Genomic DNA, 15,343 nt, shown 5'->3' on the forward strand with positions numbered 1-15,343 from the left:
GGAATACAAACACCGGCCCAAGAATCCCTTCCTGCCCAAACTAGCAGTGGATCCGAGACAACGTCAACAAGACGGATAAAATAAATTACCGTTGAGGAATGTCGGTGGCGTTGCTCTTTCCGATGGCTAGGTTATATAGACAGCAGTGCTCGTGTACTACAGTACACATCTAGATAGGTTTTGTGGTTGACAGAATGTCTGCTATTGAGGTATTACTATTCTGTGTGTGTGCATGTGTGTGTGTGTGTGTGTGTGTGTGTGTGTTGTGTGTGTGTGGTTTGATATGCTCACTCTCCAGTGGTAGATTTTGCTGCGGCATAGAGGAAAGCCATTTTTAGTTACTGGGTGTGAGAAGGCAGTCCTACGATTTCCTGACTGTGAACTCTCACAATGCTTGTTAGCGCAAACACTCACACGTACACACACCCAAACAACAAAGAGCACAGACGTACGCGTACCCAAACAACCCGAGCACAGTCAGAAAAGGGAAATGTTTGTTAACATAAACGCCACCGATAACCGCATGCAAACAAGCACATTCTTCCTACCATAAACTCCCTTCAAAATATGCGCATACACATTCTTTTGTGTAAAACACACACACACACACACACACACACACACACACACACACACACACACACACACACACACACACACACACACACACACACACACACACACACACACACACACACACACACACACACACACACACACACACACACACACACACACACACACACACACACACACACACACACACACACACACACACACACGGCAGGGAGGTGAAGATAGTGTACCGAGCACAGTTTGGAGGTTTTCTTCTCAAACACACCTGTGCATATGTGTGTGTGTGTGTGGGGGGGGGGGGGGGGTGCATGCATGCGTGCAGGGAAGGGGAGGCGATGGGGTCGTGTGTCAACGGCTGTAGCGGTGACGAGTGCATAAAAGAGCGATGTGATTGGAGGGTACACTGGAAGTTGCCCTCATTTCCCTCTCCTATCAGTGCAGCTGATCTGCCTCTGGGTAATGCCAGGCCCGGTGAACACAGAGAGACGGTTCAACTGCACAGCCGAGACTCCTGTTCAGCGGTCAGCTTGAATTAGCATTCTCTAAACTAGCGTACGACCTCCTGAGTTGACAGACTGGGGGAGAGAACAGGAAACCGCTTTGAAGGAGGCATGGACTTTAATTTTTTTTCCATCATGGCTGCTGAGAATTATGGATCCATAAGAGTTGAGATGTACTGCAACAACAATCAACTACTGTAACTGTTTCAAGAGCTTTGTTATCGATCGAATAATGAATGAAAGCTACAAGCGTGGAGGGAAACAAGTGCTGAAGTATACAGTATATTTCTTAGCTTTGAATTAATTTCACATTCTTCTTCACTCTCCCAAATGTATTACCTCAGCTCTCCCTGTTTCTAGCAGATTACATTGTTCCTCAGAATTTCCAGTCATTACTCTCTGCGCGCGCGTGTGTGTGTGTGTGTGTGTGTGTGTGTGTGTGTGTGTGTGTGTGACTGTGTACGCGCGCGTGTGTCTGTTGTCTGTCTAGTCAACAGTAAAATCTCACATCTTCAAGCTGCTGTTTCTGCACTGAAGCCTGATACTTGGTTGTGCGCCCAATGTCACACATCAAAAATAGCAGATCTTGTAATGCGTCACAGTTAGATGCATATTGAGCTTGCAGATCAGACATTTTCCTGCATGACATGGGCTAAGTAGTACGTATAGATATGGCTTGAAGGCACAGTAAGGGAACATATGCCGGAAGCTCTTCTGTCATGATTCACATCAGAAGATTGAGGCCGCAGCTGGACTCTCAAGTCAATATCCTCAAGACAAAAGGTCCTGTGCCAGTAGAGTTCCAGCATCAATGATAAACCTTGAACGATTGCTTGCTGGAGTAACTGTCAATGATTCCTCAAAGATTGCTGAAGATGAGGATACAAAAGCATTTTCAGCTTTGTTAATATCGGACAATATCGGTCAATATCCCTAATAATGATAATAATATTAAAATATTTTATCCAAGGCACCAGCACTGCATACATTTAGATATCTGAAGCCCTGGTGGGAATCAAACCCTGTGTGAGGTCCATTTTCTACCCACTGTGCCATTGCAGGACCACATGAAAGCCCAGGCCCTGTGAAGGCAGCACAAGAAAGATGTCGGAGACTGTGACTGTGACTCTAGGAATTAACTAAGTTCATAGTTTACTGTATACATGGACCATCTGCAAGGGGCTCTTCCACTTTTTTCCTTTTTAGCCACCCAATAACTCACAGATAAAAGGGACATGGACGCCATCATTGGGTGCATCGGAGTACCATAAGCATGAAGAATGTGTAGTGTGTGGGCGTGGTGGCAGGGCTGCTGGCCAGGTCCATAAACACTGGGCCCGGTTCATGGACAGGTCATAGGAAAGGCTTTTGGCTGCCTGGTCACAGCCAGATTTCACTGCACTTTATTCTACCCCTACTCTCTGGAGAGAACACAGTGGAAACACGCGTGTACACATTCCCCGGCGACAAGGAGTCAGCATGGGTATAGTAGGGCCATCTTGAGCCCTTGGAGGGTGGGAGGGTTTCGGGGTGGCGGGTGTGGAGAGGTGGGGGTTATGGAGTGGTGAGGGGGGATGCGTAGGATGGGAGGATGCAGATGTACAGTCCAGTAGAGTAGGCAGGCGGGATGGAAGGACAAACAATAAGCCATTGTTTGGAGAGAGAAGATAGGAGTGACCCACGAGAGAGGCAGCTGAGCACTCGTCAGCGAAGCCAGGATTCAAACACACCGCGCGCACGTATGCATGCACACACACACACACACACACACACACACACACACACACACACACACAGGAATGACTGACTGGCTAAGTCTAATCACCATCAGTCAGCCATTGTGTATTGGTCATCTGACCCGTATAGGAGCAAGTTTTTACATTTTTGTACAATGCCATATAAGTTGAATGGTATCACCTGCCAAGGCCACAATGACAGGTCAGGGTCACACCATTATACGACAATGGCTCAGACAACCTTAAGCGCTGTGTCAAGGGCCTTTACTGAGAAATTAGTTATTTGCACAATAGAGCCATCATTGTGCAACGTTATATACAGTAGATCCATGATAATTCCTCAGCTTGCTCCTCCCAACCAACCAAGTACTGGGTTTATATGATGGAATATAAACTAGTAAGACGCCTCAGGGCGACAATGTATGCCATGTCTTGGCTGTCTGGCCAGTGATGTATATCGGACCAGTTACCCATATATGGAGACCCCTGGTACCCATATTATGGAGATCCATGTACAGTATAAGGAGATCTGCTGTGAAACCCCAAACATCTTACTCAGTTATTTGTTATGTGAAAATCCTATGATGTATATCACATCTGACATCATATATACAATCCCTTTAATGCCCATACATGGAGATCACTGTCTGAACCAGGTGTACACGTCCATCAGGACAGATGAGTCAGCATGTTCCGTTTCACATACTAAACTGCAATATCTGACATGTAACGACAATGGGGTTTTGGAGGCTAAGTAGTAACCGATGAGTAAGTGAAAAAACAACCCAACCCATAATTATACACCTAAATATGAGAAAAAGTATGTTCCCCTATTTAACCTATTTAAAACCTATTACAGTATACTTCATGGGCCAGGGTCCCCCAGGGGTCGATCCTAGGCCCAGTCCTTTCTTCTCCCTTTATAACAAACAAATCTCTTTGCCAAACATTGCAGATCTACAAGCTCCCAAATATTTGCCTAACATGAAATGCCCAGAATAGGGATGCTAGTGTAGCCCAACAGCAAATTAGGCCCCCATTTAATACGGATTCCCACTAATCAACAGATTGATCAGACTGATGCACAGAGAAGGTTATTCATCAAAGAATTAGCCCATGGCTGTTGTGATAAGAGGATCCATGACCCTTACGAGTACATTTTTAGTTAATTTAATTAACACTCTGGATTTTTCAGTATTCAGGAACATTCCCTGTGACAGAGTCAAGCCACCTGCGTGATAGCGTCACCATTTAAATAGTAAATCTTGTTTTACTAAACACTTGTCACATCTTGGTCGAATGTTATGTTGATACAGCTACCAGACCAAAACCAGTGGAACCACAGAATTACATAAAGAACGCTGTGGCTGCAGTATCTTTCATGATCACAAAAGCATTTTCAAAACACCTGCTGAATAAACAGCCTGAATAAGACAGGCACACAGACATGCTCCCTTTCCTGGGCTTCATCATTGAAGGTATCTTTGATCTTTGACATTAATCAGGGACTAACTACATTAAGGAGATGTTCTCAGAGGTGAGATGTACAGTGTACATCTCACCTCTGAGAACATCTCCTTGTACAGTACATCTCTAGGACTAGTAATATAATTAGTTTAATATTACCACCATGATACTGCTTTTATAGTATGTGCAAACTGCATGCACAGAGATTATTTTCATATATTGTTTTACATCAGTAATGTGCACTGCTTTTTAATAATCATAATAATGTCAGCTGGTGAGCAAAGACTGGCAGGCTGCCCTGAGAAACAAGAGAAGCTGCCTCAAATGAACCAGGGGGGAAAGACTAGGACACCACACTCCCATATTAATCTGCCTACAGGAAACATACGCAACCCCCCCCCCCCCCCCCCTGACAATATGAGATTCACATGGATGTCATCTCTGCTGTTGAATGACAAACCAAATCATATGGGGAAACAAGCACTTGTAGATTCCTTTATGGGCCGTTAATCTATGAGTAACTGCAGTACGAGCCCACTGGTGAATGAGCCTGTTTGTGAACACTGCACTTGTCCTGGTAATGTCACAAATCAGGGCTCATTACTGAAACTGCTGTAACGGTCAAGAGCCACCAGGGACAGCACACCTGGACTGAAAGCCTTCCAGTGTTCAGGGAAAGGGACTGACATTTTTCTTGTAGAGAGAGCATAGTTGTAGAGTTCATCTGTGCTATATTCTCCTCGCCATTAACATCCACACTATTCCAAAAGAGCAAAGCATGTCTTTTGCGGTCTGGAATCATCAGCGCTTACAGTATGCAGTGAAAGCAAGAGAGAGCAAGAGAGAGAGAGAGAGAGAGAGTCCACACAAGAGAGAGATCAATTTCTTTTGGATAATGGCTCTCCGATTCTGTCCAGCTGGCCTGCTCATGTATACACATTACAAAGTAACTAAAATCACTGATTCTCACGCTCAATGCATCACACACCCACCCCATTCAAGGTGCCAGGTGCTCTATGACCACGCTGTCTGTCTCCAGACTAACACACCCATGCAGAGACATACATCAGGATACTCTCCAACAACCATGATTCATATAGGAAAGGTATGCATAAACAGGGACAGCAGAACAATATGTTTGGCAGTGTAAACGGTCTAGGGCGTTTCCTTGGACACATATTCTAGCATCCTTGTTCTGAATCTTATCTACAGTACAATATTATGATGCATTGACTCTAGACGCATATACAAGCTAAAGGCTGCAGCATACTTCTTGCGGAAATGAAGTTTGACGTCGCGAAAACAAGATGACGTAATTACGGATAAAACAAACGCATTCCCTTGCCAAAGTTCTTCTTTTCAGCACTTCCTGCACCTCCAATATTTTTTAACTATGTGAACATCAAAGCAGATTACACCAATGAGGAAAGGGCGAATAAGTCAGAAAATTGTGGTAGGGATGGGGACTAACATTCAGCACTCTAATGCTGCGTTCACACAAGCAGATACAAAGATACAAAGATACGCAGAATAATTTGTAGCTTTGTCTCTTCATGTCGCTGGCTTCCATTGAAAATGAATGGTAGACTGTATCTTTGTATCTGCCCATGTGAACACAGCATTAGTGTAGCCGCATTGTCTTCAGAGAACTTGTTTGGTTTTGGGCAAACAGAAAAAAAGTATTTTGATGTATGTGGGATCGCCACGGAATCACACGATTCACTGGATCTCTCTCAGAATCTCACAAAGTAGTGGAATGTTTGTGTTTGTATCCTTGCGCATATTTTGTACTGCTTATTCTTTGCGCATCCCATTCTTTTAGACTCCATTCTATTTGTTTGTTGCTCCATACCTGCGGCAGAATGGATGAGAATGCTCTGATTGGGCCGGAGGTTGCCAAAGTCAAACAGCATCAAGTAGGCGGTGACATAGTTGACAGGTACAGCAGCTGCCTCCTCGAAGCTCATTCCCTCTGGGATGAGGAAGGTGTGGGTAGCCGGCACCACCGCCACCTCCTGCCACATCCCACAGCGGCTCAACACCATCACTTTGTCGCCCACCTGGAAGAAAAGACAGTGGAGTTTGGTTAGAAAATAACCATAACACTTTAAGTATTGGGGTATAATGCATCAACACAAACAAGAGACGATTTATACATACTGTATATGTACATGATGATCATACGTCAATGTTGTTTTGTCAAAGCACATGGAAGATGTTACATGATCACTATTCCACATTATTGCACAGTACTTTCCCAACCACTGTTGCCACAATGGACAAGCCACCGTTGAAGTCAATAAACATCACAGCAACGACAGAGGATTGTGTGCAACTGCTGCAGCATGCTGAGGACACACACACAGTCCCTCTCGTTATTTGGTTGCAGTGTCCCCATGTCCCCAATGGGCTGTATCAGGACAGAATCCTCCAATCTTTGAGGACGAGCCAGTATTGTCACCTCCCACCCCACTGCAACACCGTCCAATCAGAAGAGAACACTTTGAGGGATACAGGAAACAGAGACAACCACAGCATTATAATTCACTTCCTGTTTTCTTCCACCCAAACACACTCCCAAATCTATGTTGCATCTCCTCTGCTCTTCCCTTTTTTTTTCTTTTTTACATCCTGACTCCATTCTACGTTAGAAGGTCTTCCTTCCCTTTCTCCATTCCCCGGTCTCATCCTGTCTGCGTTTGTTTCCCGTCCCCTCCTTCCCCTGCCCTCCACCTTCTACGATTGGTCTCTCTCCCCTCATCCCCTTCCTTCTCTCTCTCTCTCTCTCTCTCTCCATGTGTGTCTCACTTTCTACAACAGTACATAGCCTACTCCCAACTCCCTCAATCCATCCATCCATCCCTCTGTGAGGTGTGTCCTGTATCCCCTCTTTCTCATCAGTGAGACAGGACAATGGGGCCCCATCCTCTCCCCCTGGCTGCTCTCCACTCATCAGTGGCCCTGCCAGATTCTTCCCCATGGCTGCCCACAAGACAAGCCCTCTCCTCCTGGGAACATACCCACTCCGCCCGGGCCTCCCTAATGGCCCGGAGGGAGCCATGAGCCTCGCTGTCTATCCACTCCAATTAGAGAGATCTCCCTTTCCATCTTTCTCACTCTTCCCCGTTTTGTACCCACCCCAATTCTCTATGGGGTTGATTCATTTATTTTATTTCCCCTATACTTTCACATCAAAACTATTTTTTTAGCATTTAATCCTCTGCCCCTGCAAGGCTTGTTTTCTTCCCTTTATTATTTATGCTGTTGGTTTTGCTTTCCTTTCTTCAGAGCTTTAAAACTCACCAGCCTCACAGTGTAATTCGAGGTACAGTGTGGCACAATCAATAGTTGGGGCTTCACAGGAGACACACACACAATAGTTGGGGCTTCACAGGACACACACACACACACACACACACACACACACACACACACACACACACACACACACACACACACACACACACACACACACACACACACACACACACACACACACACACACACACACACACACACACACACACACACACACACACACACACACACACACATTCACATGCATCGGCATTTATTCTTCTGTGCCTACCGCCCACGGAAGCCATGTGAGATGCTGTCATGAACACACACACACATCTACTCACCCCCACACACACACACACACACACACACACACCAGAGGCCAGACGATCAAGCCTTGTGACACTTTTGTTACAACATATTCACTGTCTGACCCCCCCGCCCCCACTCCCTTCCTATTTCCTACATGTCCCTTGTTAACCCTCTCGGCCCACTTTTGGATATTTCAAAAGTCGAATTTCATTTTATATCGGATCTACAAGCTCATAAGGTGTCCCACTGATGCCATGACATGCGGTGAGCTGCTAGTAGATCAGCTATTTTTATGGTTGAGTGAAATAAACATTATCGCTCTACTGCATGAACTGTTCAGAGTAAATCCTTGGTGTTAATTTAACTGTGAGAAGTGTACAAACGGAAACAGAACCAAATGGATGCATAAGAAGGGTCTTTTGTTTTCTTTCTCTCTTTCTTTTCTTCCTGTGTAGTGGCACTAAGGCTGTTGGGTATGGTGTGGCCAGGGGGAGAACAAAGACATGTCCAGTTAGAATGCACGCAAATGGAATTAATCAGATGGTGATTCAAGTTTTGGGCATGTTGAACACACGTGAGTAGATGTGTGGTTTTGATGACCTTAGCAAAAAGATCTTTGAGGAGGGAAAAAAAATAAAATTCAGCAAAATGTCTTGTTTAGGTACTCTCAAGGGAGACAAGGTTCAAGATAAGGGCTAATAGTGACTCCAACAATGCCCTTGTGAGTCCCGCAAATGTAATTAAAAGGCAGCATAACATTGTCCTGGTGTCACTGTCACCGTGCTGTTGTCCCTCATCACGCTAACTCGGTTAGCGTTGACGGAAGCACCAAAGTCACGCCCTGTTCGTGCATCCGTCATAGCCTCCTGCCAAAGGGGAAGTCATCTCTTTTTTCAGGCTTATGTTATTACATGGCAAATATGTTACCTTGATTCAGCTATGCATTTTAAAACTTAAGTTTCCATGATTCATCAAGCAAACCCCCTGTGTATGGGCCAAAAGAGGACAAAATACAACACAGAGAGCTTTTGGAATATTTTTAGGCCAGTTTGTCTTCAATTTTGTCAGGGTCTGATTTTCTCCTCTCTGTGTAGTTTATGGTCAATTGTCATCAGGCTCTGTAAGTGAAGCTATAAGGGTAATCTTGTGGTAAAAGAAAAGAACAAGTAGGAAACCAGCGATATGGTAGGCCTGTGGGACAGAAGGAATAGGATAGATACTGTACTAGACGTCAAGCACATAAGGATGAAGGATGAGGGGACAGGGATAGTGTGGGGAGGTACATGGACGACATGATGAGGGGACAGGGATAGTGTGGGGAGGTACATGGACGATATGATGAGGGGACAGGGATAGTGTGGGGAGGTACATGGTGAGCGAGACGGAGACGAGAGGGAGGAAGGGCTAGATGGGAGGAAAGAAATGAAGGGAAAAAGAAAGGGGGATGGAAGATTTGAAAGGTGGAATCGAAAGAGAAAGGGGGAGACAAATAAAAATAATAAAATAATAAAGGGATCAAATGATGGTAGCAGGATAGGAGGTGCATGGAAGCATAAAGAGGTGGTGGGATGGAGGGAGGGGAGGAGGAAATACCAGACTGACAATGTGGGCCAGAGGAAAATAATTGAGAACATATGGGTCAGATCCTACTAAAACGTAAAAAAGGAGGGGGGAAAGGGGGGGGGGGGGCAGAAAAAAGTGCTGATGTTTAGTGTCAAGGGTGCTTTGATGTGATTTGGCATGCCTGCCCTCTTTTCTAACTTAGTCACTGTTCAACTCAAACACACACACACAACACACACACAGCTCCTAATAGGTCATTTAGGGTGACTAGAAGCTCGGCCGCCCGAAAGATGTCACTTACTGCAGTATTGCTCTGACTACCACAGAACAGAACTGTCCGAGGTCAAATACTTGGTAGTCTCACTGTCCTACATCATCAATTCCTGCAACAGAGGGTCTGAATCACAGATCAGCATGCCTGGGTTTTACCACAGAAGAAGTCATGGGTAAGAGTGTGATTTGCTGCATGGGCTATAACGGAATTGTGTAGTTGGTCCATGGTTGGGCAATATATATGTCTGGCATGCTAGGTTTGTCTTGGTGGTGGTCCTTAATCACTTTTCAATTGTTGGGCCCAGACTGATGGGATGAGATTGTGTTCATATCATACTCGTACACAACAACATACAGTATGTGTAAAATTGCAGACATGCACTGTGTCAGATAGACAGACACGTAGAGAGAGAGCTGCAGTGAGCTGTGAGGCTCCCAAAAACTCTCTGCCACCAGGCCAGGGTCAGCACATTCCCTCTGTGATTGCTGCCAAAACACAGAGATCTCAGAGGTCTCTATCCATTAGGAAGATTGGCTCTTTATTTCTGTGAACCAGGGACTGAGAGAAGATGGGGAAGTGTAAGTCCTGTGAGGATAAGATGCTTGTCTCTGTGTGTGTGTGTGTGTGTGTGTGTGTGTGTGTGTGTGTGTGTGTGTGTGTGTGTGTGTGTGTGTGTGTGTGTGTGTGTGTGTGTGTGTGTGTGTGTGTGTACGCATGCATGCCATGAGTGAATGTGCCTGACCTTTAAATCCAATCTACATGACTGACAAACTGAAAGGAGGTTATAAAGCATTTAATAAGGCTGGGTCATAGGGTTTATATGGCTACTGGACCATTGAGGACCAATGTCATCCTCTATTGAATAGAGAATGACAGAGTCTATCACAAGTCCATTCAATATTCAACCCAATTGAATGTATTATTCCCAATTTATGCTTTGTCGATTTTTACAAAATAACTGAATTCATATTACAAAGAAACATTAAGCCATATGCCATGAGTCCCCATAAGTAATCAAGCAACAAAGTATAAATTAGGATTTACTCCTGACAGGCATATGAGCCACTCCCAGCTAGACTAGCCCACAGACTCACTCAAGTTAAGGGATCAGCATGGAATTACCCACAGATTATTTCATTGCAGTTGGGGAAATGTGACATACCGGTAACTGTATTACAGAAAACATCGTATGACTCATCCTTCTTGACTGATGTGTGATGTGTAGAACATTATGAGTCCATGTTCTCGTTGTGTTACCTTGGTGATGCCATGCCAGTGATGCCACTCATGACTCATCATGTCATATGGAAAGGAAGTGAGTTACACTTTCGTCATTTCAGGGTTATCAATGATGTAGGCTACTTCAATTCTAATTAGAAGCCTATCCTAATTATGCACAAATGATAACCTGTGCCATTTCATTTTGTCTGTGGCATAAAAAATAGCTTAATTGCAGCTTCGGCGAGGGCGTGTGCGCACTTAACTTAAAACACTTTAGGATATTGATTGAGGATTGTCAAATTAATCACGAGCAACAAAGAAATATCTGTTGACAAAGAGCGCGTGTGTGTGGTGATCACATTTCTCATATCATGCTATAGCGCCTCGCCCTTTCCGCTCAGTGCGTGCGTGCGCCAGTGTCGCTCTCTATAACAAAGGCATCGGTGACCGTCTCGTCCGGTGCCGTTGCTCACAATCACATCACATCTAACTAAGCACAATAGAGTGCGGCGCTGTAAAGGTATAAAGTAAGTAGTCCACATTTGGGCAACGCTTAACACAAAATGTACACTTGGAAGTCTGCTTGTGAAATGAATGGATCCCTGATCTGCAACGCCCCTCGCGGCAGGTAGCATGACGTCCCCTAAACTTGGAGCTGTCAGTCCTGCTGTGCGCAGAGTGAACGCATTTTGATTAAAGACGATCGAGGGGCGCTGCCGCCCCACTGTGGCCTCACTGAACTCAACGAACTCACTGCTGCCAATGAAACACTTTTGTAATCAACAAGAAGAGTGAAAACGCTTGGCATAGCCTCGGCCTACTACATAGATGAATTATTATTGTTCACTTTGGCCGGAGCAGCCAGCAACCGCTCTCAGATTACGCACCTGACCCGTCTGTGAATGAATGGCTGAGTTTAACCAAATCATTGTCAAAATAACGCATCCTGCCTACAACTATTAACCCAGGCACACTTTTATTGTTAAGCTAGTTGTGAAATATACAAAAAGTATATACTTCGGACAGGTTAAATCACGAAATTGTTGAACGGATGTTTGATACCATCCCCAAATATTGGGCAGGCTGGTGGGCAGGCTGCTCTATTACCAAGCTAGCCGGAGAATGACACGCCCATGTGTCTGTAGCATAATGAGACATTTTGAAGCAGGGGCGTCATTTGGGGCATCAGGGGATGGCAATTGCTACCCCCTAGTGTTGCACATTTAACTTCAAATTCACTTAATATGCATATTGTCCCCAACTCATTTATTAACCACTTTCAACGTGGCATCCCAATTTTGGTTATGTCATTTAGGCGAACATCTTCAAACATTTCCTCTTTTTGCCCCCAAACAAATAGTGTTAATAGTTGAGCCTGTAGATTTTCACTATTTTAGAAATGAGGCCACCTTTTTGCCACCCCATATTTATTTCTGAAATTACGCCTCTGCTGTGTGAAGTAACTAAACACCCAGACGATGAAATGGGGCTCTGCTGGTGGCAAACGAACAAAGATGATAACGAGGGAACGAGAGCTAAAAAGAAGATGCGCTTACTTTTCTCTCCGTCACCTCCTCGCCCACAGCCTCCACCACGCCGGAACACTCCATCCCGGGTGTGACGGGCGGAGATGGCAGCCGGTCGTACAGACCCTGGCGCGCCAGCAGGTCGGCGAAGTTCAGCCCGCACGCCTTGACCCGCACCTGGACCTCTCCGGCCTTGAGCACGGGCTTCCCCTTCTTCACCTGCAGCTTCACTTTGTCATAGCCTCCGTAGCCGGTGAGCACCAGGGAGCGGTAGGTGAACGTGTCCTCCTCGGGGACCTCCTTCTCGGCCGCCGCCGCGGGCGGTGCCGCCGCAGCCTCGGCGGCGGCGGCAGGTGGTGGTGATTCCGCCTTGGCATCGGTTTTGGGCTCCTCGCTGGGTTTGGTGTCTTGCTTCTGCTCAACGTCGTTCTGCTGCTGGGCAGGTGCGTCTTCTCCAGACATTGCGCAGTGTGTTTGTTGAGACAGTGATAAGTCTTGAAATGTATGTAAACTTACGTTTTTTTGTTGCCTTAGGGGGGCTTTTTTCTGTTGTTTTGTTTTACTGCCTAGACTTTGCAGAGCGAGGAGCAAAAAGAAAGAGAAAATGTTGAAGTCGGAGCCTATTCACCAGCCTTGCATGGAGACACTACACGCCCCAGAGTCCAGACAGTGAAGAGAGAGAGAGAGAGCAGACTGCCTCACAACGGCTTCAGTGGCTGTAGTGGCTGTCAACGCTGTGAGCTGACAAAGACTGTGGTGGTGGTGAGTGGGACGAGACAGGGGCGGGCTGGAAAACACGGAGCGAGTTTGAATGGATGGGTTGGTATCTATGTCTATGATTGGATGCTTTAGGATTTTAGGGTGGGCACTGGGTAGGTCTATATTAACATTGTTGGCCCACCACACCAATTTTTTTACCTGATTGGATATGGCCTTAAATCAATGCTGAAACAATTGGTCTCATTTTAAATGTAGTCTATATATGATTCCAGATTTAAGGGGCATTGATTGATTGATTGATTGATTGATTGATTGATTGATTGATTGATTGATTGATTGAATACTTTATTGGAAGTTTGGTTTGCATAGGAAAGGGTACTGGACAGTACAGTTCACTGATACAAGGTCAACTAAAAGGATGAAGACCACAAGTCACAAGAAATATGTTAGAGGCTTGTTTGCATTGGGGCCAAATAATTCATACAACATTGAATGACAGACAAACATGTGATAGTGGGCATGCAGATGTCTATTTATTGGCAATTTCCTGAACTTTCAACATTAAGATTCATTGTTGCAATTTCCAGATAGAGGTTGCTCAGAAAATGAGAGCAAATGTGTATCCTGCCACTTTTTCATAAAAATTCCTGTTCTGGAAATATGGCAATATGGCAAAGCGATTTTGGCTAAATGTTTTCATACCAATACTTGCATTGGTTTTATTCACTGCGTATGTCATGAGCAAGGCCTATTCATCATGGATATATGAAAGTAAGCAATCTTGGTTGCTTAATAGTGAAAACAGTGAGCATTTCTCAACGCCCATGCTGTCAGAGCATCTGACAGCATGAGGAACTCTGACTCAGAGGGTTCAGTGTGTGGAACTGAGAGATGAGTTCAGTCACATAGGGGAGATATGACCATGACAGGGAGTGGTGAGACACCTTGTGGCCAGGAAGTGCTACTCAGCACTTCTGAGACCAAGGCCAGCAATATCCCAGCCAGATCAATACCCCACTGGGACTTAATTCTGTAGGACGCAGGCGTTATTAATCATCAGCTGTGACATTGACAAAGGGTTCTGACTGAGGCATATTGTCTGTTCTTCACTACTCTGGTTCGTGTTCTCACCGATATACTACACAGAGCTACTATCTGTCTGTGCGCCCTCACCCCAACCCTTGCCAGGGTTCAATTAAATTATCCTACACCCAAGTGTCCTTTCCCAGTCCACTTAATTACTTAGTCATTCCACTTTTTGTTGAGTATTGTTTACTTGATCTTGATTCCCCCCCCCCCCCCCCCCTCATAGCACTAAGCACTCTAGTCCAAGGCTTCCGCTGCTATTACTGTTAGGCAAATGTTCATGGCACTTAATCTGACCTTGCACTTTTGTAAGTTGCTCTGATTAAGAGTGTCCGATAAATGCCTACATAAGTTCTAATTGTAAATTGTACATCAGAATACTGTGGCGGTTACCACCGCTCAAAAACGCCAGTTACACCCCTCTCTCTTCCCTGGCCACCTACAGTCTGACTAGGTATTTGACAGTTTTATAGGTGATTGACCTCAGCTGGAGGGGCCAGTCTGACTTGAACTACAGGAAACATGGGCTGTAGTCCATTTGTAGCCCAGGAAGAACTGACATTCTGTACGATGATGTCACAGTCGTCAAAATCGTGTTAAGAATATCTAAACACAGAAAAACACACAAAACACACTCCAACATCATGTTTATTATGTCCCCAACTTCATAAAAATAGGGGCAATGTTGCCCTTTAGCTTGTACTAAGAAGACATGACACCCATATAGTAGTTCTCTAGATACACTCCCTTAGTGACCTGGCATGCTTAAGCCGGATTTATACTTAGTTGTGTACCGGTGTCACACACAGAAAATTACCGATCTACAAGAGTCGCAGCAGGATGCATTGTGAGCATGTAGATGTAGATCTGCTACCTTTGGTGCGTGACACCCCGTGCAACAGACGCATATCGAGCCCTTTGGGAGAGTTCTTGTATTTTCTAAGTAGGTTACTGAATACACAACATTGTATGCTGGTGTAATGTGGCCTGGATAAAGCATTGTGCCCTGAGCAGAGATGACTGCAAGGCAAATCGGCTGAGTCTGCAAGGAGGTTAGAAGGC

At 45.2% G+C, this 15,343-nt stretch overlaps 1 protein-coding gene across 1 annotated transcript in view; it reads right to left on the bottom strand.

The window, feature by feature from the left end:
- vat1 (vesicle amine transport 1) overlaps nucleotides 1-13,166 on the bottom strand; it is a 31,516-nt gene extending 18,350 nt beyond the window's left edge. The window contains exons 1-2 of the mRNA XM_080723916.1: nucleotides 12,506-13,166; nucleotides 6,132-6,339 (exon numbers count right to left, since the gene is read on the bottom strand). Coding sequence (XP_080580042.1) covers nucleotides 6,132-6,339; nucleotides 12,506-12,937 — 640 coding nt within the window. The 5' untranslated portion in view covers nucleotides 12,938-13,166. The remainder of the gene's footprint in view (nucleotides 1-6,131; nucleotides 6,340-12,505) is intronic.
- Between the last annotated feature and the right edge of the window lie 2,177 nt (nucleotides 13,167-15,343).

This window comes from Nannobrachium achirus (assembly GCF_963921795.1).
Source record: "Nannobrachium achirus genome assembly, chromosome: 4".
Classification (NCBI taxonomy): Eukaryota; Metazoa; Chordata; class Actinopteri; order Myctophiformes; family Myctophidae; genus Nannobrachium; species Nannobrachium achirus.